Source organism: Neomonachus schauinslandi, chromosome 11, assembly GCF_002201575.2.
Source record: "Neomonachus schauinslandi chromosome 11, ASM220157v2, whole genome shotgun sequence".
Lineage (NCBI taxonomy): Eukaryota > Metazoa > Chordata > Mammalia > Carnivora > Phocidae > Neomonachus > Neomonachus schauinslandi.
The window spans coordinates 48,181,828-48,206,160 of record NC_058413.1 but is presented as its reverse complement, the minus strand read 5'-3'; the positions used below and the strand labels follow the sequence as shown (position 1 = coordinate 48,206,160).

The 24,333-nt window shown below is 38.9% G+C and overlaps 1 protein-coding gene across 1 annotated transcript in view; it reads right to left on the bottom strand.

The window, feature by feature from the left end:
* Positions 1 to 405: 405 nt before the first annotated feature.
* RIC3 (RIC3 acetylcholine receptor chaperone) overlaps positions 406 to 24,333 on the bottom strand; it is a 54,938-nt gene continuing 31,010 nt past the window's right edge. Inside the window, 2 exon segments of the mRNA XM_021685740.2 lie at positions 406 to 871; positions 12,606 to 12,751. Coding sequence (XP_021541415.1) covers positions 435 to 871; positions 12,606 to 12,751 — 583 coding nt within the window. The 3' untranslated portion in view covers positions 406 to 434.

The following is a 24,333-nucleotide window of genomic DNA, read 5'->3' as shown; positions in this document are numbered from 1 at the left end:
TAACCTGCGCAAGGCCCACAGAGTAAGGCATCCTGGACTCTATAATCTTCACTTTTGCAGCCTTAAGTCCTCATCACGTGTAAACTAATGTTTGGTCACAGGTAAACCATCTGCTCCTCCTAGCACGAAGTCAGACCTCTGCCCCTGAGTGCCCAACAGATCAAACATAATTCCTCAGTGGGTCAACTCTCTGGTGGAAGAAAGGCATGAAGAGAAAGAGTGAAGCTGTATTGTGTTCATACTAATTGCTATGGTGTTTTACAAGGTGACAGGTGTGTGAGCACCAGGAAGGATACACGATATCCATGGTAGTGGCCTGATTAGCTAGGATATTTAAATACAGAATGAAATTCAGGGCACAGGGCCAAGGATGAAATCAGAGAGGAGAGAAAGGTCACCTTGGAACTAGAGTAATGGATACTTCTCCAAACCAACTAAAGCAGAACCTGGGGGTTCCGCTTCCTCAATGTGCCACCTGTATATACTTTATCAGGGCTGATGCCCAGGCCTTCATCTCTGAAGTCTTGGGGCCATACTTCTTTGGTGGTTTCCTCTTGCTCAGTGTAAGTGTCTGCACCGAATCCAGCATTCTCTGCCAAGACCGCAGGATCCTCTTCTTCATGAAAACAGCAGGAACAGGTTTGTGGCTTTGCGTCACATGAGGTAACAGAATTCTCTTCCCCGGCTCCGGGGTCAGTGGGCATTTCCCAACCCAAATGATCTGATTCTTCACCTTCCAGCACTCCCATTCTTTCAGCTAGTTCTTCAGCAGAGGGCTCCTTGGGGTCAGGGTAATCCACCAGGATTGTTTCTTGCCTACGCTTGATGCAATCTGAAAGGTCGTAAATTGGGTAAGTCTCTTCAGGGTAACCTAGAGAAAAAAGTAGCACAAAGTCTTACAAGGAATGTCTCTTCAACAGAAAGTATCAGGCTCAAAGAGGCTTCTCAGGCGGCAGCCATCCTATCCCAACAAATCCATTCAAAAAATCTCTAAGATGACTCTAACAGTTCTAAAGTTTTACTTGAGTAAATTCTTAGCGATCTGGCGGACTATCCCAGTGTTTTTTGAAATACAAACCAACTCAGAAGAAAATCCCTTCTCAAGTGCAGGGTGGTTAGGGCAGAGTAGAAGTCTCGCCCCCCTCCCCGGCTTCTGCAATGACTAAGATTAAACAACGTGAGCCTTCAGTTTAAAAAAAAAAAAAAAAAGTACCAAACACCAGATGGAGAGAGCATAGCTCAAGGCTAATGTTTATAATTTCTATTTGGATCCATTTCCAAATCTTCCTGCGGTGGGGGGGTGGGGCGGTGGGGGGGTGGGAAGGGGGAGAAAAGGAAGACTAAGCTCTTTGGGGAAAAAACAAACAAAAAAAAACACACCACCACGAAGGCTTCGACTAATCGAAACAACTGAAACGGCTTGTGAGTGTCAGAAAGAGAGAGCCCCTTCAGCAAGACATGCCCAAGATCCCAAAGGACAAGCACTGTGTTTTCACAAGACAGAATTCCCATTGTTGGCTTCTTCGTCTCCACAAAATGGAACAAAAGACGACAACAAACCAGTAAACAAAATGAGTAATACTGGTACTGAATCCCAGCTATGATAATGAGAAAAGAAGAAATGCTGCCAAATTAAAGAATGAACTGAAATAAATCTGTGTCCGCCAAGCTGTGCTGGAACAGCAGATGGGCCTCACCCGAGCTCATACGCCGGCGCGGGCGCGTCAGCCGTGCACCTACACGATGCGAGAAGCCGGCGAATCCAAAATCCATTTGCACATTATGATAATTGGCAAATTCAACCCTAATGCAAACCACTTTTTGCCTGCAGATTCTGAAAAGCAGGGGTCTTTTTTGATGCAGTGTAGAGTGTGGAGAGACCTATTTTAACAACATTTACTGGTTTGTTTTTTTTTTCTGATTATAAAAGTCATACAAACTCACTACAGAAAATTTTTTTTTTTTTAAAGATTTTATTTATTTGACAGAGAGAGACACAGCGAGAGAGGGAACACAAGCAGGGGGAGTGGGAGGGGGAGAAGCAGGCTTCCCGCTGAGCAGGGAGCCCGACGCGGGGCTCGATCCCAGGACCCTGGGATCATGACCTGAGCCGAAGGCAGATGCGTAACGACTGAGCCACCCAGGCGCCCCCAGAAAATTTTTAAAAACACAGACAACTTTAAAAAAAACACAAGTCACCCAGAATCCTACCACTGATGATAATCTGTTGTGTTACTTCTGGCCTTTTTATCATGTATAAACATACTGTGTGTAAAATGTAATATTCTGATTTTTTTCATTCAGCATTCTATCGTGAGCTGCAAAACATCCCATCATACAGCTACATAACGGACACGACTGGCCGAGCCTCTTCTGTAAGACATGTAGGTTCTTTCCAATTTCCCCTTATTATAAGTAACTTGGCAGTTAGGATCTCTGAATAGAAGTCTACGTCCACTTCCCTATTTCTTTAAGATAGCCCGCTAGAAATGTGAGAACTAAAGGGATTAGACATTTTCCAAGCCTGTTTTTACACTCCACCAAATGGCTTTCCAGAAGAATGTATATTTTCCGTCCTACCAGTGACATAAAAACTTGTCCCTCTGATCACATCCTCGTCATCACTGCCAGTGGCATGTGAAGCAGTGTCAGTCCGCTGGCTTAACTCACTGTGGATGGAATGCGAGGTCAAACAGCCTAGCCACCCAAGGCCCTCACAGCCTCCCTGGTCAAGGGCACGGGCTGGAGAAGCATACTTGCTAATCAGCTCCCAGCCACTGAATACTTAAGTCCATTTTCTGGCATGTTCCTGCCTTCTCCACACCAAGGACAAAGCTTACCTTTGGAGTTCCATGGCTATCTGCTTTGGTTTAAGAGGGGAAGGCCTGCTAAGGAAAACCAAACAGAGACTCACAAACGGGCTGCTGAGGTAGCCCACTATCAGCCAACATCGCTGGTTATTCAAGAACTTCATTAAAAATATAAGCAAGCTATAAAACTCATTGATCCTATGAGGAAGTCAGCAGGGGAACCAAACTAAGCAAACTATGTAACAGCCCCTAAAAAAACAAAAAACAAAAAACAAAAAAAACAACAGTCAATGGTGCAAACAAGAGTTAATATCAACTTGTAACCGATACTCCCAGTAATATTCAAAATACTACTGCACTGATAAAACCAACCAGACTTCAATATAAAAAGGGGAGCAAACAGGAAATAAGAGCATTTAGAAATAGAAAATATTTAAACTTGAGAAAGGGAGAATATAGATTAAAACGGACAGGGCTAAAAGCCAAATGAGGATATTAGAAGTCGAAGTATAGAAATTCTTCTATGACAAAGGTAAAAATGATAAAGAAATGGAAATTGTGAGGAAAAAAAAATATAGGCTGCATTGAAAACTGATCCAGGACATCCAATCTCCAAATTATTGGAATTCCAGAATGAGGGCAGAGTAGGTTAAATGGAAGCAATAACCAAAAAAAAGGTTATAAAAGGAAATATCATTTAGCTGAAGAAAGACTCAAGTCTTCAGATGGAAGAGTCACTAAATGCTAGGCAAAAATACTATGAAAAATTCACATACTCACACACTCAGATATATGCCAATGAACCTGCCCAAATTCAAATGTTTAAGTATTAAAAGATTATACGTTTCCAGCCAGAAAACTAAAAACAGTCTGCCTATTGAGAAAAAGAATCAGACTGTGATAAGATTTCTCACTTTCAACATCAAATGAAAGCTAATACAGCAAAGTTTTCAGACAAAGAAAAATGGCATGATCAAATAATTATTTGTATAAAGGTGAAAAATGGTATGTGTAGATATCCAAGTACTCAGAAAATACACCAATCTATAAGGGGGTGAGTGGGTAGGGGGTGGAGGTACTTAAGAATTCTGACAAATATAAAAAAAATTTAAAAATCTGAGAAAGAATATACTGTATATGAGAAAGTGGTAAACAATGAATCAATAAGAATTATCAATGTAAACGGTTAGAAATTTAGTGCCATTGTTGAAATACTTAAAATAGGCTAATATATTTGAAAGTTAATATCACTTGGAGCTAAAATTCTATATAATTTCAACACCACCTAAGAGGAAGACAGAAAATAAATGTGATAAAGATTTAACCTTATATAACAAGGTTATATAAAAAGATTTGCAATTTAGAGGAGAAAATGCCAATTTTCATTTCTTTGATTACTAGAAAGATTGAAATACTTTCTAATGTTTTGTAGCAAGGTGCATTTTTTCTTCTGTGTACTGCTTACATGGGGATATCAGTTTTATAAATTATAGAACACTTTATATATTAAAGGTATCAACTTCTTTCAGTCATTTGTCACGAATACTTTTTCTAGTTTAGTGTTGGCTTTAAATTGTGTGGTATTCTCTAATCTAAGTAAAGGTTTTACATATTCAGGCTACATTATCCTTTCCCTTACAATTTTCTTCATTGCTTTAAAAAAAATTTAATTGCAGGGGTGCCCGGGTGGCTCAGTTAAGTGTCTGCCTTCGGCTCAGGTCATGATCCCAGGGTCTTGGGATCAAGCCCCGCATTGGGCTCTCTGCTCAGCAGGGAGTCTGCTCTCCCTCTCCCTACCACTTTGCCTACTTGTGATCTCTCTCTCTGTCAAAAAAAATATTGCAGATTCACATGTTGTTGTAAAAAAAAAAAAAAAATCCAGAAATCCCATGTACCCTTTACCCAGTTTCTCCCAATGGTAATATCTTGCTAAACTATATGACAGTACACAACCAGGATAGTATTATTGATAGAGTCAATATACAGAACATTTCTATCATCACAAGGATCCCTTATGCCCTTTATTTGCCACACCTATTCCCTCCTGCCTCTATTTCCTCCTTAACCTCTGACAACTACCAGTCTGTTCTCCATTTCTATAATTTTACCATTTCAAGAAAGTTATATAATTGCACAGTATGGAACCTTTTGGAATTAGACTTTTTCACTCAGTATAATTATCTGGAAATTCATCCAGGTTGTTGCATGTATCAATTTCTTTTTATTGCTGAGTAGTATACCGAAGTATCAATGTACCACAGTTTTGTAACCATTTACCTGTTGAAGGATGTTTGGGTTGTTTGCAGTTTGGGGTGACTACAAATAAAGCTGCCATAAATATTCATGTATAAGTTTTATGTGAATTTAAGTCTTAAGTTCTGTGATACATGCCCAGGAGTGCAACTGCCAGGTTGTAGAGTAGTTGAAGATTTATGAAACTGCCAAAATGTTTTGCAGATTAAGTGTACATCCCCACCACCAATGTATGAGTGGATCTAGTTTCTCCATATCCTTGCCAGCATTTGGTGTTGTTACTGTTTTTTATTTTAGCCATTCTGATAGATGTGTAGTGGTTATTTCATTGTGATTTTAATCTGTATTTCCCTAGTGGCTAATGATGTTTAACATCTTTTTGTGTGCTTATTTGCCATCTGTATGGCTTCTTTGGTGAAAGTCTGTTCATATCTTTTGCCCATTTCCTAATTGGATTGTTTTTTACTGTTGAGTTTTGAGTGTTTTTTTTTTGTTTTTTTTTTAAGATTTTATTTGAGTGAGAGCAAGCATGAGCGGGGGGAGCGGGGTGGGCAGAGGGAGAGGGAGAATCAGACTCCCCGCTGAGTGGGGAGCCCTGACTCAGGGGCTCAATCCCAGGACCCTGGGATCATGACCCAAGCCGAAGGCAGATGCCTCACCGACACTGAGCCACCCAGGCATCCCGAGAGTTCTTATATACTCTAGATATAAGTCCTTTGTTGGATAGGTGATTTGCAAATATTTTCTCCCACTGTGTAGCCTGTCTTTTCATTATCTTTTTTTTTTTTTTTTTTTTTAAAGATTTTATTTATTTATTTGACAGAGAGAGACACAGCGAGAGAGGGAACACAAGCAGGGGGAGTGGGAGAGGGAGAAGCAGGCTACCCGCAGAGCAGGGAGCCCGACGCGGGACTCGATCCCAGGACCCCGGGATCATGACCTGAGCCGAAGGCAGTCGCTCAACCGACTGAGCCACCCAGGCGCCCTGTCTTTTCATTATCTTAACAGGGTTTTTGCAGAGCAAAAGTTTTAGATTTTGATGACCTCCAATCTATCAATTTTTCCTTTTATGAATTGTTTATGATGTCAAGTTTAAGAACTCTTTAACCCCAGATCCCCAAGATTTTCTATATATTTTTCAAAAAAAGGTTTATAGCTGGGCACCTGGGTGGCTCAGTCGTTAAGTGGCTGCCTTCAGCTCAGGTCATGGTTCCAGGGTCCTGGGATCAAGCCCCGCATCGGGCTCCCTGCTCGGCGGGAAGCCTGCTTCTCCCTCTCCCACTCCCCCTGCTTGTGTTCCCTCTCTCGCTGTCTCTCTGTGTCAAATAAATAAATAAAATCTTTAAAAAAAAGTTTAGAGTTTTACCATTTATGTTCATGATCTATTTTTAGTTAATTTTTGTGTAATATGTAGAACTTAGTTCGAGGCTTATTATTTTTTGCTATAGATATCCGATTGCTAGAGCACCACTTGTTAAAAAGGCTATCAAAACTGCTTTTGTATCTTTGTCAAGAATCAGTTGTACATGTTTGTGTGGTTTTGGGTTCTCGGTTTTATTCCTTTGATCTATGGGTCTATTCCTATACCAGTATCACACAGTTTTGATTGTTAGCTATATAGTAAGTCTTGGAATCAAGTAAACTAATTCCTCCTGCTTTTATAAAATTTTTAAATTATTCTATTTTCTCTGCCCCTCCATATATATTTTAGAATAATCTTGTCTGTATCTACAAAAAATCTTGCTGAGATTTTGATAGGGGTGGCATTAACGCATTTGTCAATGTGGGAATGGATATTTGTATTATGTTGAGTTTTCCAATATATGAACATGATAGATCTCCCCCTTTATTTACACCTTTGATTTCTTTCATCAGTGTTGTATAGTTTTCAGCACATAAGTCCTGTACATGTTTTGCTAAATTTACACCTAAGTCTTTCATTTTTTGGTAAAAATGTTGATACCAAATTTAAAATTGCTATTAACATGTTCATTGCTAATATGTAGAAATATAATGATTTTTGTCTGTTTATCTTGTATCCTACAACCTTGCTGAACACACTCTGGGAGTGCTGCTGTTGTTAAGTAGGCTCCAGGCCCAGCGTGGAGCCCAACATGGTGCTTGAATTCATGACCCTGAGATCAAGACCTGCGCTCAGATCAAGAGCTGGACACTTAACTGACTGAGCCACCCAGGTGCCCCAACTCTGGGAGTTGGGGTTTTCTACATAGGCAATCATGTAATCTGCTAAGAGGAGCAGTTTTCTTTCTTCCTTTTTTAATCTGTAGGCCTTTTATTTCCTTTACTTGCCTTACTGCACTACCTATAATATTTAGTATTATGCTGAATAAGAGTAGTCACCCTTGCCTTTGACTATTAATGTTAGCTGTAGGTTTCTGTAGATTCTCTTTATCAAATTGATGAAATTCCCCTCCATTCCTATTTTTCTCAGAGTTTTTATTATGAATGGGTCTTGCATTGCTTTTATACTCAAGTAATCCTTTCCTGCTAAAGAGCCAGTACATATTTGCAACAATTTTTTCTACTCTTTTAAAGGTTCCTCTTCTCCATCCCTAACTATTTAATATATCTGGAATTATTTCACTGTTAAATGTGCAGGCTCTTACTTCTGCTCAAGCAATGATGGAAACATGGGGACCCCTTTCTTTAAACAACTAGAAAACAAAATGAAATATAGGCAGCACCAATTTTCAAACATTAATAGGCAGTATAGCATGGTCCCTGAGAAAAGGGAAACAGAGTCTAGTGGTCCCACTAAGTTGGGAAGACAGACTAGAATTTAGGAAGGCCAGGGCAGCTAGAATTTACAGGGAAGAATACTAGAAAGAAGCTTTGTAGAAAAAGAGCTTCAGGGATCTTCAGAGAGAACTCTTCATGTTTTTAGCTGAGTTTTGATCTGTGCATATATGTGGAAGAACTACCCAAGGCCAGGAAAAGAACTACTGAAAGCATTAGGCCTAAAAATTCTTGGCACTCATACATTGCTGGGAATAGTTCATGTTCCTGCCAGCCAGAGTAAAAAACATTGCAGAGCATCAGACAGAATCCTAAGAAGGGTACTGCCTTACTAGTGGGGCTAAATTAGCCAGAGTAAAGGCTGCTCTGGACCCATTCTCACAAATCTTAAAAACAAGCCTTAAAGGAATCCAACTCATTTCTGGTAACTTAACTGTGTGTTAATAAGAAGTCCAGCAACTATTTAAAGTACTAAAACAAAAATCCAGAATCCAATAATATAAAATTTGTAATATCCATCATCCAGTCAAAATTTACCAGGCATGTAAAAAGGGCATGAAATTAGGGCCCACAGCAAGGAGAAAAATTAATCACTAGAAATAGACCCAGAAGATAAGATCAGCAGCTAAGACTGTTAAAGAAGCTAGTACAAATATGCATCATATTTTAAAGAAGGTATAAGAATATGAGAAATGAAATATTTAAGAAATGAAAGACTTAAAAAAGACCCAAATAGAACTTCTAGAAATGACAATACAATATCTGAATTAAAAATACATTAAATGAGGGGCGCCTGGGTGGCTCAGTCGTTAAGCATCTGCCTTCGGCTCAGGTCATGATCCCGGGGTCCTGGGATCGAGCCCTGCATCGGGCTCCCTGCTCAGCAGGAAGCCTGCTTCTCCCTCTCCCACTCCCCCTGCTTGTGTTCCCTTTCTCACTGTCTCTCTCTGTCAAATAAATAAAATCTTTAAAAAAAAATACATTAAATGAGACTAGGAACAGATCATATACTACTAAAGAAAAGATTAACAAACTTAAAGGCACAGTGAGAAAAATTATCCAAAATTTAGCATGGCATGAATAAAAAACAGTCTATGTACAACCTATAGGGCAATTTCAAAGGTCTAACAAATGTGCAACTGGAGAACCAGAAGTGGTGAGGAGGAAGACAGAAAGAGAAAAAGAGAAAGAGATAACATTAATAAAATAATGGCCAAAGTGGTTGGGGGGAGGGGAAATCAAAGATCAAGGCTGCCACCTTGAGAAACTGGAAAAAGAAACTGCAAATTAAGCCAAAAGTAAGCAGAAGGAAGGAAACAGAACAGAAATCAAGGAAATAGGAAACAGAAACCAAAATACAGTTCTTTGAAAAGATATAAATTTCCGGCCAGTCTGATCAGGAAAAAATTTAGAGAAAGAACAAATTACCAGTATCAGAAACAGAAGAGAGAACATCCCTATACATTACATACATTAAATGAATATAAACAACTTTATACTAATAAATTTGACCATTTAGATGAAATACATAAATTCCTTGAAAGAAACAAGCTATCAAAGCTCATTCAAGAAGAAATAATCTGAATAGCACTGTATCTGTTAAAGAAATTCAATTTGTAGTTAATAAACTCTTACCAATAAGAAAAGTCTAGGCCCTGATGGTATCACTGGAAAATTCCGTATTTAAGAAAAAGATAGCAATTCTATACAAAGTCTTCCAGAAAATGTAAGAAACACATTGCAATGCATTACCATGAAATCAAAACCAAAAAGATGACAAGAAAGCAAAGCACAAACCAATATCCCTCATAAACACAAAAATAAAAAGTCCTTAGCAAATTGATCCTAGCCATATAGAAGAACATCATAACAAAGTAGTTTATCCCGGGAATGTAAAGTTGTTTAAATATTAAAAAAAAAAAAAAAAATCAATGTAATTCACTGGATTAACAGATGAAAGCAAAAATATGATCTCAGTTAACAAAAGGCATTTCCCAAAATTAAATATCCATTTGTGATTAAAAACTTTCAGCAGGGGTGCCTGGGTGGCTCCATCTGTTAAGCGTCTGCCTTCAGCTTAGGTCATGATCCCAGAGTCCTGGCTGGGCCCCACATCGGGCTCCCTGCTCAGCGGGGAGTCTGCTTCTCCCTCTGCCCCTTACCCTACTCATGTTCCCTCTCTCTCAAATAAATAAAATCTTTAAAAACAAAACAAAAAAACCTCTCAGCAAAGTAACACTAGGAGGAAGCTTCCTCAACCTGAAAAAGAGCATCCATGAAAAACCAACAGCTCATATCACACTAATGGAGAACATGTGAGTACTTCCCTCTAATATCAGGAAAGCAAGGATGCTTGCCCTCACCACTTCTATTCAGTATTGTGCTAGAGTTTCTGACCAATGCAATAAGGCAAGAAAAATAAAAGACATATAGATTGGAAAGTTAGAAGTAAAACGGTCTATTCAGTTTGATTCTCTATGTAGAAAATTCTACGAAATTTAATCCTAAGAAATCTAAAGAAAAAAATCTACTAGAACTAAGTGTGTTTAGAAAGGTGATAGGAAATGAAGTCAGAATACAAAAATCAATTGTATTTCTATATAGTAACAAGCAATTAGAAATTTTAAAATAAACACATTATCTTCAAAAATACGAAATATTTAAGCCTAAGTTTTTAAAACATGTACAAGACCTATATACTGAAAACTATAAACTCTGCTGAAAAATTAAAGATCTAATAAATGATGAGATATAAAATGTTCATGTACTGGAAGATTCAATATTGCTATGATGTTAATTCTTCCAAATTGATCTAAAGGTTCAATATGATGCCAATCAGAATCCCACTGGGCTTTTTCATAGATACTGATATACTGATTCTACATTTATGTGAAAATATTAAGGGCCTAGAATAACCAAAATAATTTTGAAATAAAAGGGAAAAAAACAAGTTGAATTTGCGCTACCTGATTTCAAGACTTAATATATAGACACAGTGATAAAGACATTGTGAGATTGGTATAAGTATAGACATGATTTCACTTATATGTGAAATTTAAGAAACAAAGAAAAAAAGAGAAACAGGGGCACCTGTGTGGCTCACCTGGTTAAGCGTCTGCCTTTGGCTCAGGTCATGATCTTGGGGTTCTGGGATCAAGTCCCACATCGGGCTCCTTGCTCAGCGGGAAGTCTGCTTCTCCCTATCCCTCTACCCTCCCCTGCTCTCTTTCTCTGTCCCTCAAATAATAAACTTAAAAAAAACCAACCAACCCAGACTCTTAAATATGGAGAATTGGTGGTTGCTAGAAAGGTGGGTGGGGGATGGATGAAACAGGTAAAGGGAATTAAGAGTCATCACTTATCATGATGAGCACTGAGTAATGTATAGAATTGTTGAATCATTATACTGTACACCTGCAACTAATACTGTATGTTAATTATACTTGAATAAAAAATTTTTAAAAAGAGAGGATCCAGAATAGACCCATACATACACGGTCAACTGATTTTCAACCAACATGCCAGAGTAATTAAATGTTCCAAAATAAGTGGGAATAATTGGATATCAACATGGAAAAAAATTAACCTCAGTCCTAATGCCTCACACCATATATAAAAACTAGCTCAAAATGGCTTATATGCCTAAATGTAAGCTAAAACTATAACAGTTCTAGAAGAAGAAAACATAAGAGTCAGGCAAACCTTGAGTTAGGTAAAGATCATAAAAGAAAAATGATAAACTGAACTTTATCAAAATAAAAACTTCTGCTCTTTGAACGATGCCACTAAGAAAATAAAAGGGGAAGCCACAGTTTAGGAGAAAATATTTGTAAAATACCTAACTGATAATAAACCTATATCCAGAATATATAAAGAACTCTTATTTATAACTCAATAAAAACAAAATCAACCCAATTAAAAAATTGGCAAACAATGTTAACAGACACTTTACTAAAGATACACAGATGGCAAATACATTAAGAAATGTTCATCATTATTAGTCACTGGGGACATGCAAATTAAAGTCACAACTGAGATACCACTATACACTCACTAGAATGGCTAAAAGTAAAAAGGCTGACAATATCAAGTGTTACCAAGGATGTGGAGTAACTACAATACTCCTACATCACTGGCAGAAGGCAAAATGGCAAAGCCACTTTGGAAAACAGGTTGACAGTTTCTAAAAATGTTGAACATACACTTAACATAAAAGCCCAGAAATAAATCTCATTCCTAGGATATACCGAAAAGAAATAAAAATATATGTTCAAACAAAGATGTGTATGTAAGTTCATAGCAGCTTGATTCATAAGATCTCAAAGCTGGAGACAACCCAAATGTTCCTAAACTAGTGAATAGAAAAACAAACAACAGTATATCCATGTATCAGAATACTACTCAGCAATTTAAAAAAAAAAAAATACTGATACATTCAACACATGACTCTCAAAAGCATTATGCTAAATTAAAGAAGCCAGAAACAAAAGAGCATGTGCAATATGGTCCATTTATATAGAAAACTATAGGGACAGAAAGTGGTTACATTGTGTCAGGGCAGTTGAAGGGATTCCCTCCAAAGGGGAAGGGAACTTTCTGAGAGAACGGAAACATCCTAGATCATGACTGTGGTATAATTATACCACTCTACACATTTGCCAAAACTTATCTAACCAGACACTTACAACTGGTGTATTTTATTATATATACATTATATTTAAAAAAATTTTTAAGATCTCTTTTCTGGGCTGACAGCTAACCAAGAAATGACAAGACACTGTTTACCTTCCCAGTCCTCCATGTAAGGGGCCTCCTCAGCTTCTTTCTCTGGAGTGGGCCTGTCAGTGAATTTTCCTTCTTTCATGACCTTGGTGATTTCTCGGAGCTGATGCAGCAACCGTTTTTCTTGGTCAGAAGTCACAGTCTGTGCTCTGCTTAGAGATATCAGACAACCCAGGCATTTAATGGTAAATGAACTCCTGGGCAATGAACCTAGACATCACTATGATCTGTCTGGATCCTAGAATAGGAAGTCCAACAGCAGCAGGTAAATATTCTAGAAATTGGTCCTGGAAATGCATTGCTGATAACTAGATATGTTAGTTCAATGTTCTGATTGATTTTATAAATGGGGAAACTAAGGCCTAGAAAAGATCAAGTGATTGCCCAAGGTCCCACAATGAATTAAGGCCAATACTGGGACCAGACCCCAGATGTTTCAGCTTTCAGTTCAGTGTTCTTTCAGTATACCTCACTGCCCTCATTCTCTAATCTCTAAGAAATTTCACTGTTACTCTTATTACCCATTTACTATAAGCCACTTTTCTCCAAAGCAAGGTCATCAAAAGAAAATGTGCTGAGTCATTAGACTCAACTAGGGAAAAATATCCTACTAGCCCAACCCTGGTTTCACTAGGCTGCATCTACTTATGCAGAAATAAAGATACATCCAAAAATTTCACAGCTGGATCATTCTGACAAATCAGTCATCGAGACCAGAGAAACTGAGGCCCACAGAGGGGAAATTCTACATTTATTCCTACTGCTAGTTAATGCCATCACTTGAACTACAACTAAAGTCTTCTGACTTCTGATAGCATCCTATGCAATTCTTAAAGCACAATGCTCAAGTTCCACTTTAGAAAACCTGGGTTTGAGTCCCACTTTAGCTGGATAACACTGGGCAAATGTGTACAAAAATAAGATGAGGCTCAAGATTAATAGTAGGACAATTTTCTTTGAGATGGAAGCATTGCATCACACTCATAGGCAAAGTCCTACTCAGAAGACTGAAAACTAGTTTGGAACCAGTTTTACCTAGTGGCAGGATTTAACAGAGACTACTTATTCTCCTCTTAAAAATCCAAAACATTCGAAGGCAATATAAATTCATGAAGGAAAAATGACCTTTAATATAGCCTCACAGAGGTGCTATCAATTTTTTCTAATCAGCCAGTCTCCAGCCTGTGTTCCTTTTTATGCTTAGTCTAACAAACTTTAGCCTTAATGACGAGCAGGGGAAAAAAGTGTTCCTCCCTCCAATGTTAAGATGGTCAAGTGAGGAAAATGAAGGTGCAACATTTCCACAGACCTCAGTGGGAAGAAAACAGAAGCACCATGAGCTCCACTTCTTCCACACTAAAGGGCCTCAAAGCCATGAACTGAAGAAGCCTGTCTGTCCCACACTCAGTTAAATCTTACATGTAGCAGGCCTCTTACAGCTCTAGTCTTCCTTATCAAGTCAGGAGTCCTGACTTGTCACAACTGCTCATCTGCTCTATAGAACTCCTAATTCTTACTATTACAACAACCCACTTTGTGGGGGGCTTCTGACTCAGCTAGGGCACCTTTTTAGCTAGAAAAGCCTATTTGCTAGAATCCAAAATATGGAAAGAACTTATAAAACTCAACACCCAAAAAACAAATAACCCAGTCAAAAAACAGAAAAAATGCCTATTCATGTCTTCTGTCCAAGACCATGTACAGACAGCCAACAGGCACATGAAAAGATGATCCAACATCACTCATTACCAGGGAAATGCAAATCAAAACTACAATGAGATATCACCCCACACCTGTCAGAATAGCTAAAAATCAACAACAGAAGAAACAACAGGTGTTGGCGAGGCTGTGGAAAAAGGGAAACCCTCTTACACCGTTGCTGGGAATACAAATTGGTGCAGCCACTCTGAAAAACAGTATGGAGGTTCCTCAAAAAGTTAAAAATAGAGCTACCCTACGACCCAGCAATTGTACTACTGAGTATTTACCCAAAGGATACAAAAACACTGATTCAAAGGGGTACATGCACCCCAGTGTTTATGGCAGCATTATCAACAATAGCCAAACTATGGAAAGAGCCCAAATATCCATCGACTGATGAATGGATAAAGATGTGCTATACATATACAATGGACTATTACTCAGCCATAAAAAACAATGAAATCCTGCCATTTATAATGACATGGATGGAGCTAGAGAGTACTATGCTAAGCAAAATAAGTCTGAGAAAGACAAATACCATATGATTTCACTCATGTGGAATTTAAGAAACAAAACAGATGAACATAGCAGGAAAAAAGAGGCAAACGGAGAAACAGACTCTTAACTATGTAGAGCAAACTGAGAGTTACTGGAGGGGAGTTGGGTTGGGGGATGGGGTAAATGGGTGATGGGGATTAAGGAGGGCACTTGTGATGAGCACTAGGTGTCGTATGTAAGTGATAAATCACCAAATCCTACACCTGAAACTAATGTTACACTGTATGTTAACTAACTGGGAATTTAAATAAAAACTTGGAAGAAAAAAAAAAGAGCCTATGTGCTTATCACAAAGCTCTGGCCCCTGGGCGCACGTGTTACTTCTCTGGACTGTACTCAGCGCATTTTGATTTTTACTGAATGAAACCGTCTTGACTCTGTTTCCTAACTCATGGAAAACCAGAACCCCTAATTTTAAAAGGGATAGCTCTGCTAGGAGAAGCATAAACAGGCAAGTGAAGCTTTCTCAGAGGATTCTAAATTAAAGCATCCTCTTTTACCTCCAAACAAGCATATTCCTATTGTCCATATCATGCATTAGGCAATTAATCATGGTCCGCCTTACAGCTTCTGAATTTATGTAATGAAGGTTTTCATAGATTCCTCATTGTCTCAACTTGGTTTGATAGTCCTGGAGGGCACTGATGAATTCAGGACAGTATAGGCACAGTGCCACGAACACTGCAAGCACTCACTATATGTTAGTTTAACTGGTCCCCATTTCCTTACCGTCTGCTTTCTCCCACCTCCCTGAAATCTGGCTTCTACTCCATCATTATACCAAAACTTGTGAAAATCATCAACACCACTTTACTCTCAAGTCCAGGAATCTTTTTTTACATTTCATTCTTCTTGACTTCTCTGTACTGGGCCATCCTCTCCTTGAAATATTCTCTTCCCTTGGCTATTAAGACTTCCGTATTCCTCCCAGTTTCACCATTCCTTGGATTGCTGATCCTAGCTCACTTTCCCCCATCCGCCTTCTAAACACATGGTTTTCCTGAAGGCTAAATCCTCGGGCTCTCACTTGTCCATTCTTACAGTCCACTCTTATCTCTCAGGAAGCAGACCCAGTATCACAAATTAAACCACTGCCTCTACATAGATGATACCCATACTCTACCTCTAATCCCGATTTATCACATGAAAACCAGTCTCATAACTCCAGTGATCTAGGGCATTTCCACTTAGAGGCCTTGCTATTAATGCAGTTAACCTCAAATCCACTCTTCCAAAACAGGGCCTAGTTGGCCCAGGATGAGGAACAGCTGCATGAGCAGCCAGGTTTGGAGAAGTTGGGTATGGCAGATTCCAAGATGCTAGAAAAATAGAAGGTCAGATTGGAAGATACCTGATCAGACTTTTCAGTATTATAAACCCAGAGGAATCATCAAGTTCTGAATCCAAAAGTAAAGAGAATGAAACAGTTTCTTACAACACCATTCATGATTAGAAGAGAATTCAGACCAGCAAAAGATTGCAAGCTATTGCCACACAGTATGTGTGCCTCAAGAATTTGATCTCCTCTCTTGCCATTTGCAACGATGTGGATGGAACGGGAGGGTACTATGCTAAGCGAAATAAGTCAAAAAGAGAAAGACATGTATCATATGACCTCACTGATATGAGGAATTCTTAATCTCAGGAAACAACCTGAGGGTTGCTGGAGTGGGGGGTGGGGTGGGAGGGATGGGGTGGCTGGGTGATAGACACTGGGGAGGATATGTGCTCTGGTAAGTGCTGTGAATTGTGCAAGACTGTTGAATCTCAGATCTGTACCTCTGAAACAAATAATGCAATATATGTTAAGAAAAAAAAAAAAAGAAGAAGATAGCAGGAGGGGAAGAATGAAGGGGGGGAAATCAGAGGGGGAGATGAACCATGAGAGACGATGGACTCTGAAAAACAAACTGAGGGTTCTAGAGGGGAGGGGGGTGGGAGGATGGGTTAGCCTGGTGATGGGTATTAAAGAGGGCACATTCTGCATGGAGCCCTGGGTGTTATGCACAAACAATGAATCATGGAACACTACATCTAAAACTAATGATGTAATGTATGGTGATTAACATAACAATAAAAAACTCAGGGAAAAAAAAAAAAGAATTTGATCTCCTCTTTCCCCATGACCCTTACTTACCTCCAGCCAAATGACTTCTAAACTTGTTTCCTTTGTTCTGACCTCAATATCCAAATCTTCTATTGTTGTTGTATATCATATAGATGTTCTGATGGCACCTCAACCATATTTAAAGCTGAACTCATGATCCTTATACCAAAGCCTTATCTTCTTTCTCCTCTTCTGTGTTTTTATCTTGATTGGTATTATAATCTTCCTTGTCATTTAGGCCACAAATCTCCAACTCATCTCTATCTCTTTCTTCTCTTTCATTGCTATTACCTAGTTTTTCTTTTGGGGAACCAACCCCTCTTTTGCTCATAGTGTAAAGGTTAGAGTGAAGCTATCCTTTCCCTTACCTCTCCTTCAAGGGTGGCCACGTGGCCCACAGCCAATCATCACACTCCATCCCTGGGCTGCAGTGACTGATTCAGTGATATACACAGGACCCAAGTTGGAACAACTGTACTTTCTCCTAAAACTGGGTCTTGAATGCAGTGAAGCCAGATCTGAAAACTTCTCATGTTAATTCATTCTGACAGCAGTCCTTGAAGAACCCGTCCATTTGTTTCTGTCCTCTAACTCTCCAGAGCTGTTGTTTCCCCCTCTTTCTGAAACCTGGATCTTCAGCTATTCCTTTGATATTATGAGCTATCCCATACTTTTCCAATAAATTCTGTCACCATCTCCAAATTTTTGCTCCCCAGAGTTGGCTGTTTGCTACCAAGGAATCCTGAAAACAGCCTGTGATTTTTAAAAACTTTTTATTTATTTATTTAAGTAATCTCTACACCCAACATGGAGCTCAAACTCACAACCCCGAGATCAAGAGTCACATGCTCTTCTGACTGAGCCAGCCAGGTGCCCCAGCCTGCAATTTTTTATTTTATTTTATTTTTTTTAAGATTTATTTGAGAGAGCGGCGCCTGGGTGGCTCAGTCGTTAAGCATCTGCCTTCGGCTCAGGTCATGATCCCAGGGTCCTGGGATCGAGCCCTGCATCGGGCTCCCTGCTCAGCAGGAAGCCTGCTTCTCCCTCTCCCACTCACCCTGCTTGTGTTCCCTCTATTGCTGTCTCTGTCAAATAAATAAATAAAATCTTTTTTTTTTTTAAAGATTTTATTTATTTATTTGACAGAGAGAGAAATAGTGAGAGCAGGAACACAAGCAGGGGGAGTGGGAGAGGGAGAAGCAGGCTTCCCGCCAAGCAGGGAGCCCGATGTGGGGACTCGATCCCAGGACCCTGGGATCATGACCTGAGCCGAAGGCAGACGCTTAACGACTGAGCCACCCAGGTGCCCTAAATAAATAAAATCTTAAAAAAAAAAAAAAAAAGATTTGAGAGAGATTGAATGAATGAGAAAGAGCACAAGTGGACGGGAAGGCCAGAGGGAAACACTTAACCAACTGAGCCACCCAGGCACCCAACAGCCTGCGATTTTTCTTCTCCCTTCTGTCAAGTCCCCTTGATTTGGACCCTCATTTCCACTCTCACTGACCTATTTATTACCCTTCCCTGGAACTTTTTCTATAACCTTCTAGCATGCAGCCATTCTACCTGTCACTAGAAGAGTTACTTTTCTAAAGTACAGCAGATCACGACATTTCTCCTCAAAAGCCTTTAGAGACATCCCACTATAAAGACAATGAATTTCAAACTTCTCAGCCTACCATTCACAGCCTTCCAGTCTGGGCCCAGTTTACTTTTCTAGTTTTTTCTTCCCTTACCTCCCTACCCATTTACCCCAGCCCTGATATGCTCTACTCCAGTTACTGAGGACTACCTACTGTTCCAAAAACATGCCTTGACTTTCTAACCTTGTTTGCTGCTTATGCTACTACCCTCTCCCTCTGAAATGTCCCCCCCCACCACCAAATTGTGCAAGAGGAGATCCTTTCATCATGTAAGGCTTATTCAAATTCCTCCTTTTCCATAGAGCTTCTGTGGTAGACAGAATCATGTTCCCTTTCCCACTCCCCAAAGAAGTTCACATCCTAATCCTTGGAACCTATAATGATATTACTTTATATATAAGGGGACTTACAGTTGTAGATAGATTTAAGCTTGCAGATCAGCTGGCCCTAAAACAGACATTATCCTGGATTATCTGTGAGGGTGCATGTAATTTTAAGGGTCCTTAAAGATGGAAGAGAGAGGAAGAAGAGGTCAGAGTAATAGGATGTAAGAAGGTCGCAACCCACTGTTGCTGGCCTTGAAGATGGAGGAGAGGGTCCACTGAGCCAAGGAATGCGGGTAGCTTCTAAAACCTGAAAAAGGCAAGGAAATGGATTTTCCCCCAGAGCCTCCAGAAGGGAATGCAATCTTGCCACCTTGATTTTAGCCCAGTGCAGGACATCTAACAGATCTGTGAAGATAATAACTGTTGTTTTAAGGCATTTTGTTTGTGGTCATTCGTTACAGCGGCCACAGAAAACTAATGCCATCCCTGGAGTACACTTGCTCGGAGATACAGTTCCTTAGAGAGAAAATAATAGTTGCCACTGACAACCACATAGGGCTGCAAAGAGTAAATCAAACTAGGTGCCAGAGAAGATATTCTTATTATTGCTGAAACAGCCTGCTTTATTTGAAGTACTTTCTTTAGATCTACCTCATTCATTCTTTCAATATGTACGGACATTGTCAGTGCACCAGCATCAGGAATACAAGTTTGAACAATGAGAATTTCCTATCTTCAAGAAGAGTACAAGGCATTAGGGAGCACAGAAAAGTTAACAGAAGATCAGAAAGTAATAGGATGCTTACAATATTCAGCCAACCGAGGTGGCATGGGAGCCCATCAGAGAACACCTAACCGAGTTTGAGGTTCAGGGTCGGATGCTAAGAGAAAATGATGTCTAAGTTGAGACCTATAAGAAAGAATTAAAATAAGGGCGTGTGGGATGGGGGTCGGGGAGACAGTCAATAAAGGAAAAAAGTATCTGCAAAGTCCTAGAAGCAAAAGCAGATGGGTATTTTAGAGGAAAAGCAAGTAGTCAGTGTGGCTGGAGCAGAGAGAGAGAATGATGGAGAAAGATAAAGCAACAAAGGTATGTAGGGCCATGTCACCCAAGACCATGTGAGCCAAGTTAAAGATTCTATACTTTACCAAAAGCAACGGGGACCTGTTAAAGCGTTAAAACAAAAAAACAAAACAAAAAACAATCCATTTGTTTGGAAGAGACAGTGAATTGAAGAAAGGCAAAATTAGAGAAAAGAAAATCACATGAGCTACCACATGAGATAGTCCTGACCTATGTCAAAAGTAAAGGTCTCAGGGCAGTATCCCTGATGAGCAAAGATGCAAAAATCCTCAACAAAATATTAACAAATCGAATCCAACCATATGCTAAAAGGATCATTTACTATGATCAAGTGGGATTTATTCCAGGATGCAAGGATGGCTCAATATCCACAAAAACATGACAAATCACATTAACAAAACAAAGAATAAAATTCATATCATCATCTCAATAGATGCAGGAAAAAACATTTGACAAAATTCAACATCTATTCATTATAAAGTCTCAACAGTGAGGTTAGAGGGAACATACCTCAATATAATAAAGGCTATACGATGAACCCACAGCGAACATCATACTCAATAGTGAAAAACTGGAAGCTTTTCCTCTAAAATCAGGAACAAGACAAGGATGTTTACTCTTGCCCCTTTGTTCAACACAGTACTGGAAGTCTTAGCCTCAGCAGTCAGACAAAAAATAAATAAAAGGCATCCAGACTGGTAAGGAACAAAACTGTCACTATTTGCAGATGACAGGATACTATATATGGAAAACCCTAGAGACTCTACCAAAAAGTTACTACACCTGATAAATTAATTCAGTAAAGCTGCAGGATACCAAATATACAGAAATCTATTTTATAGAAACCTGCATTTCTACATACTAATAATGAAGTAGCAGAAAGAAAAATTAAAACAATCCCATTGACAACTGCACCAAAAAGAATACCTAGGAATAAATGTAACCAAGGAAGTGTGTGTGAACAAGATGAATACCATCTTGCACAAATCCACCATGATGACCACTCTGTGACCTGAAGCCTTCTTCAGTATAGCACTCCCCCACCACACATACTCTTTGTTTGACGACACCCTTAGGTACTCCCTTGACGTATAAGGTCCTTGATATTCTCTGGAGAGAGGACTGTGATTCTGAAACATTTCCTCCCAGGTCTCCCAGCATATATACTGGGAGAGTATAGGCTATATAAGGCTATACTCTAAGGCTATAAAAGCAGGACTTATGGTTGGTGGGGTTGTGCAGATCTACTTGTCTTGCAGCCACCCACAACACACTTCTGCTCATAAGTCCCTTTAATAAACCACTTGTTGAAAAAAAATAAAAAATAAAAAAATAAACCACTTGTTGGAAAACTGGATTCTTCAGCCTTTTTCTTCCATCTTATGGTTCCTCAGGCCTTTGGAGATCATTTTGCATATGCCTCCCTTTCACAGAACAAGGTAAAAGACCTATACTCTGAAAACTGTAAGACACCAATGAAAGAAATTGAAGACAACACAAACAAGTGGAAAGATATACCATGTTCATGGACTGGAAGAATATTAAGATGTCCATACTACCCAAAGCTATCTATAGATTCAATGCAATGTCCATCAAGACACCAATAGCATTTTTCACAGAACTACAACAAATACTAAAATCTGTATGGAACCACAGAACACCCCAAAGAGCCAAAGCAATCTTGAGAAGGAAGAACATAGCTGTAGGTAGCACAATCCCAGATTTCAAGATAAACTACCAAGTTGTAGTTATCCACTTTGGTACAATAAGGTACTGGCATAAAAACAGACATAGATCAATGGAACAGGATAGAGAGCTCAGAAATAAACCCACACCTACGTGGTCAATTACTCTACAACAAAGGAGGCAAGAATATACAATGGAGAAAAGATAGTCTTCTCAATAAATGGTATTGGGAAAACTGGACAGCTACATGAAAAGAATACAACTGGACCATTTTCTTACATCATACACAAAAATAAACTCAAGATGGATTAAAGGCCTAAATGTGAGACCTGAAACCATAAACTCCTACAAGAAAACATAGGAAGTAATCACTTTTATATCAGCCTAAGTGACATTCTTCTAGATATGTCTCCTCAGGCAAGGAAAACAAAAGTAAAAATAAACTATTAGGACTACACTGAAATAAAGACTTTTTGCACAGTGAAGGAAATCATCAACAAAATGAAAAGGCAACCTACTGAATGGGAGAAGATATTTACAAATGATAGTTCTGATAAGGGGTTAATATCCAAAATATATAAAGAACTTTTACAACTCAACACCAAACTGCCTTCCCAGCCAATAATCCAATTAAAAATAGGCAGAGGACCTGAACAGATATTGACATACAGATGGCCAACAGGTGCATGAAAAGATGCTCAACATCATTAATCATCGGGGAAATACAAACCAAAACCATAAGATATCACCTCACACTTGTCAGAATGGCTAGAATCAAAAAGATAATAACAAGTGTTGGCAAAGATACAGAGAAAAAGGAACCCTTGTACACTGTTGGTGGAAATGTAAATTGTTGCAGCCACTGTGGAAAACAGTATGGACGTTCCTCAAAAAATTAAAAAATACTATATGATCCAGTAATTTCACTATGGGCACTTACCCAAAGAAAACAGCAACACTAATTCAGAAAGTATGCACCCCTGTGTTTATTGCAGTATTTACAATAGCCAAGACATGGAAGCAACCAAGTGTCCATCAATGGGATGAATGGATAAAGAAGATGTGGTGTATATATGTGTGTGTGTGTGTGTATATATGTGTATATATGTGTATATGTATATATATGTGTGTGTATATATATATATGTATATATATGTGTATATATATATATACACACAATGGAATGCTATTACTAAGCCATAAAAAAGAATGAGATCTTGCCATTCACAACATGGATGGACCTAGAGGGTGTTATGCTAAGTGAAAAAAGTCAGAGAAAAACAAAAACCAAAAAACCTTACCCCTTACATGTGGAAACCAAAAAAAAAAAAAAAAACCACACACACACACACAAACAGACTCAAATACAGAGAACAAACTGGTGGTTGCTGGTGGGGGGTGGAGGGAAATAGGTGAAATAGGTAAAGGAAATTATTAAAAGATACAAACTTTCAGCTATAAAATAAATAAGCCACATAGACGAAAAGTACCACATAGAGAATATAGTCAATAATATTAATAATGTATGGTCACAGATGGTAACTACACTTATTGTGGTGAGCACTACGTAACGTATACTGAAACTAATAGAACACTGTATGTCAACTATATTTCAAAAAAAAAAAAATTCATTCACTCATTCTTCCATTTCAACTAACACTTTAGAGCCTACTGTTGGCCTATGCTAGGCTCTGGGAATAATACAAATAATCCCTGCCCTAGCAGAGCTTAGAGTCTTTTGCAGGATGACAGACTTATTAACTAGGAAGAAATGACAAGACAGGATGATCGAAGAGACATAGGAAGTGAAGGAAAAGGTAAATCAAGGATAATATTGGATTTCTGCTTTGGGCTTTTAAGTAGATGGTGGAGCCATTTGAGGAGATGGAGAATATTAAAGGTGGAGTAGAGTCAGTTGGGGATAGATGATGATTTTCATTTTGCACATTCATTCATTCAAAAGACATTTATTAACTGAAGAAGGGCAGGTCATCTATGAGACATGTTCAGTAGGACCCTGAATATAGAGGACGGGAAATGAAGAGAAGACCTTAGCAAAGAATGCCATGATTACCTCTTCTACCATAATACATATACAAATGCTTATTTCAAAAGTGAATACCTATCCTTTTTCAACAATAAGAATTTCCTTAGTATCTACTATGTGAACATAGTGAACGAAACAGACTAAGTCTGTCCTCTCTAAGTTTATATCCCAGCAATGCATGCCCTAAGTCTACAGGGCCACACACGTCCTCAGCATGCCTGCTATGGCTGTTTTCTGCCCCAGGCTGCACCCTCACTGCTCCCTCAGGTCATGTCATGCTTCCAGGAGGTGAAGTATTACAACCGGACATGCTGCTCCAGAAAGGAAATGCTGCTGATCTTAAGGACAGAAATAAGGACACCTCAATTCTGATTCCTAGATCCTTTTCTTAGTCTTTATGTCCTTGGGATGGATACTGTGCTTAATATCAGGCATAACATGACACAATACCAACCTTCTACAAGGCTTAAACACATACATAGACATATTGCTCACAGGTAAAAGCTGTCTGAAAGTTTTATTAGATAATATTAAAAACCTTCCCCATAGTTTGATTCTTACATAAGCATAGAGATGAAG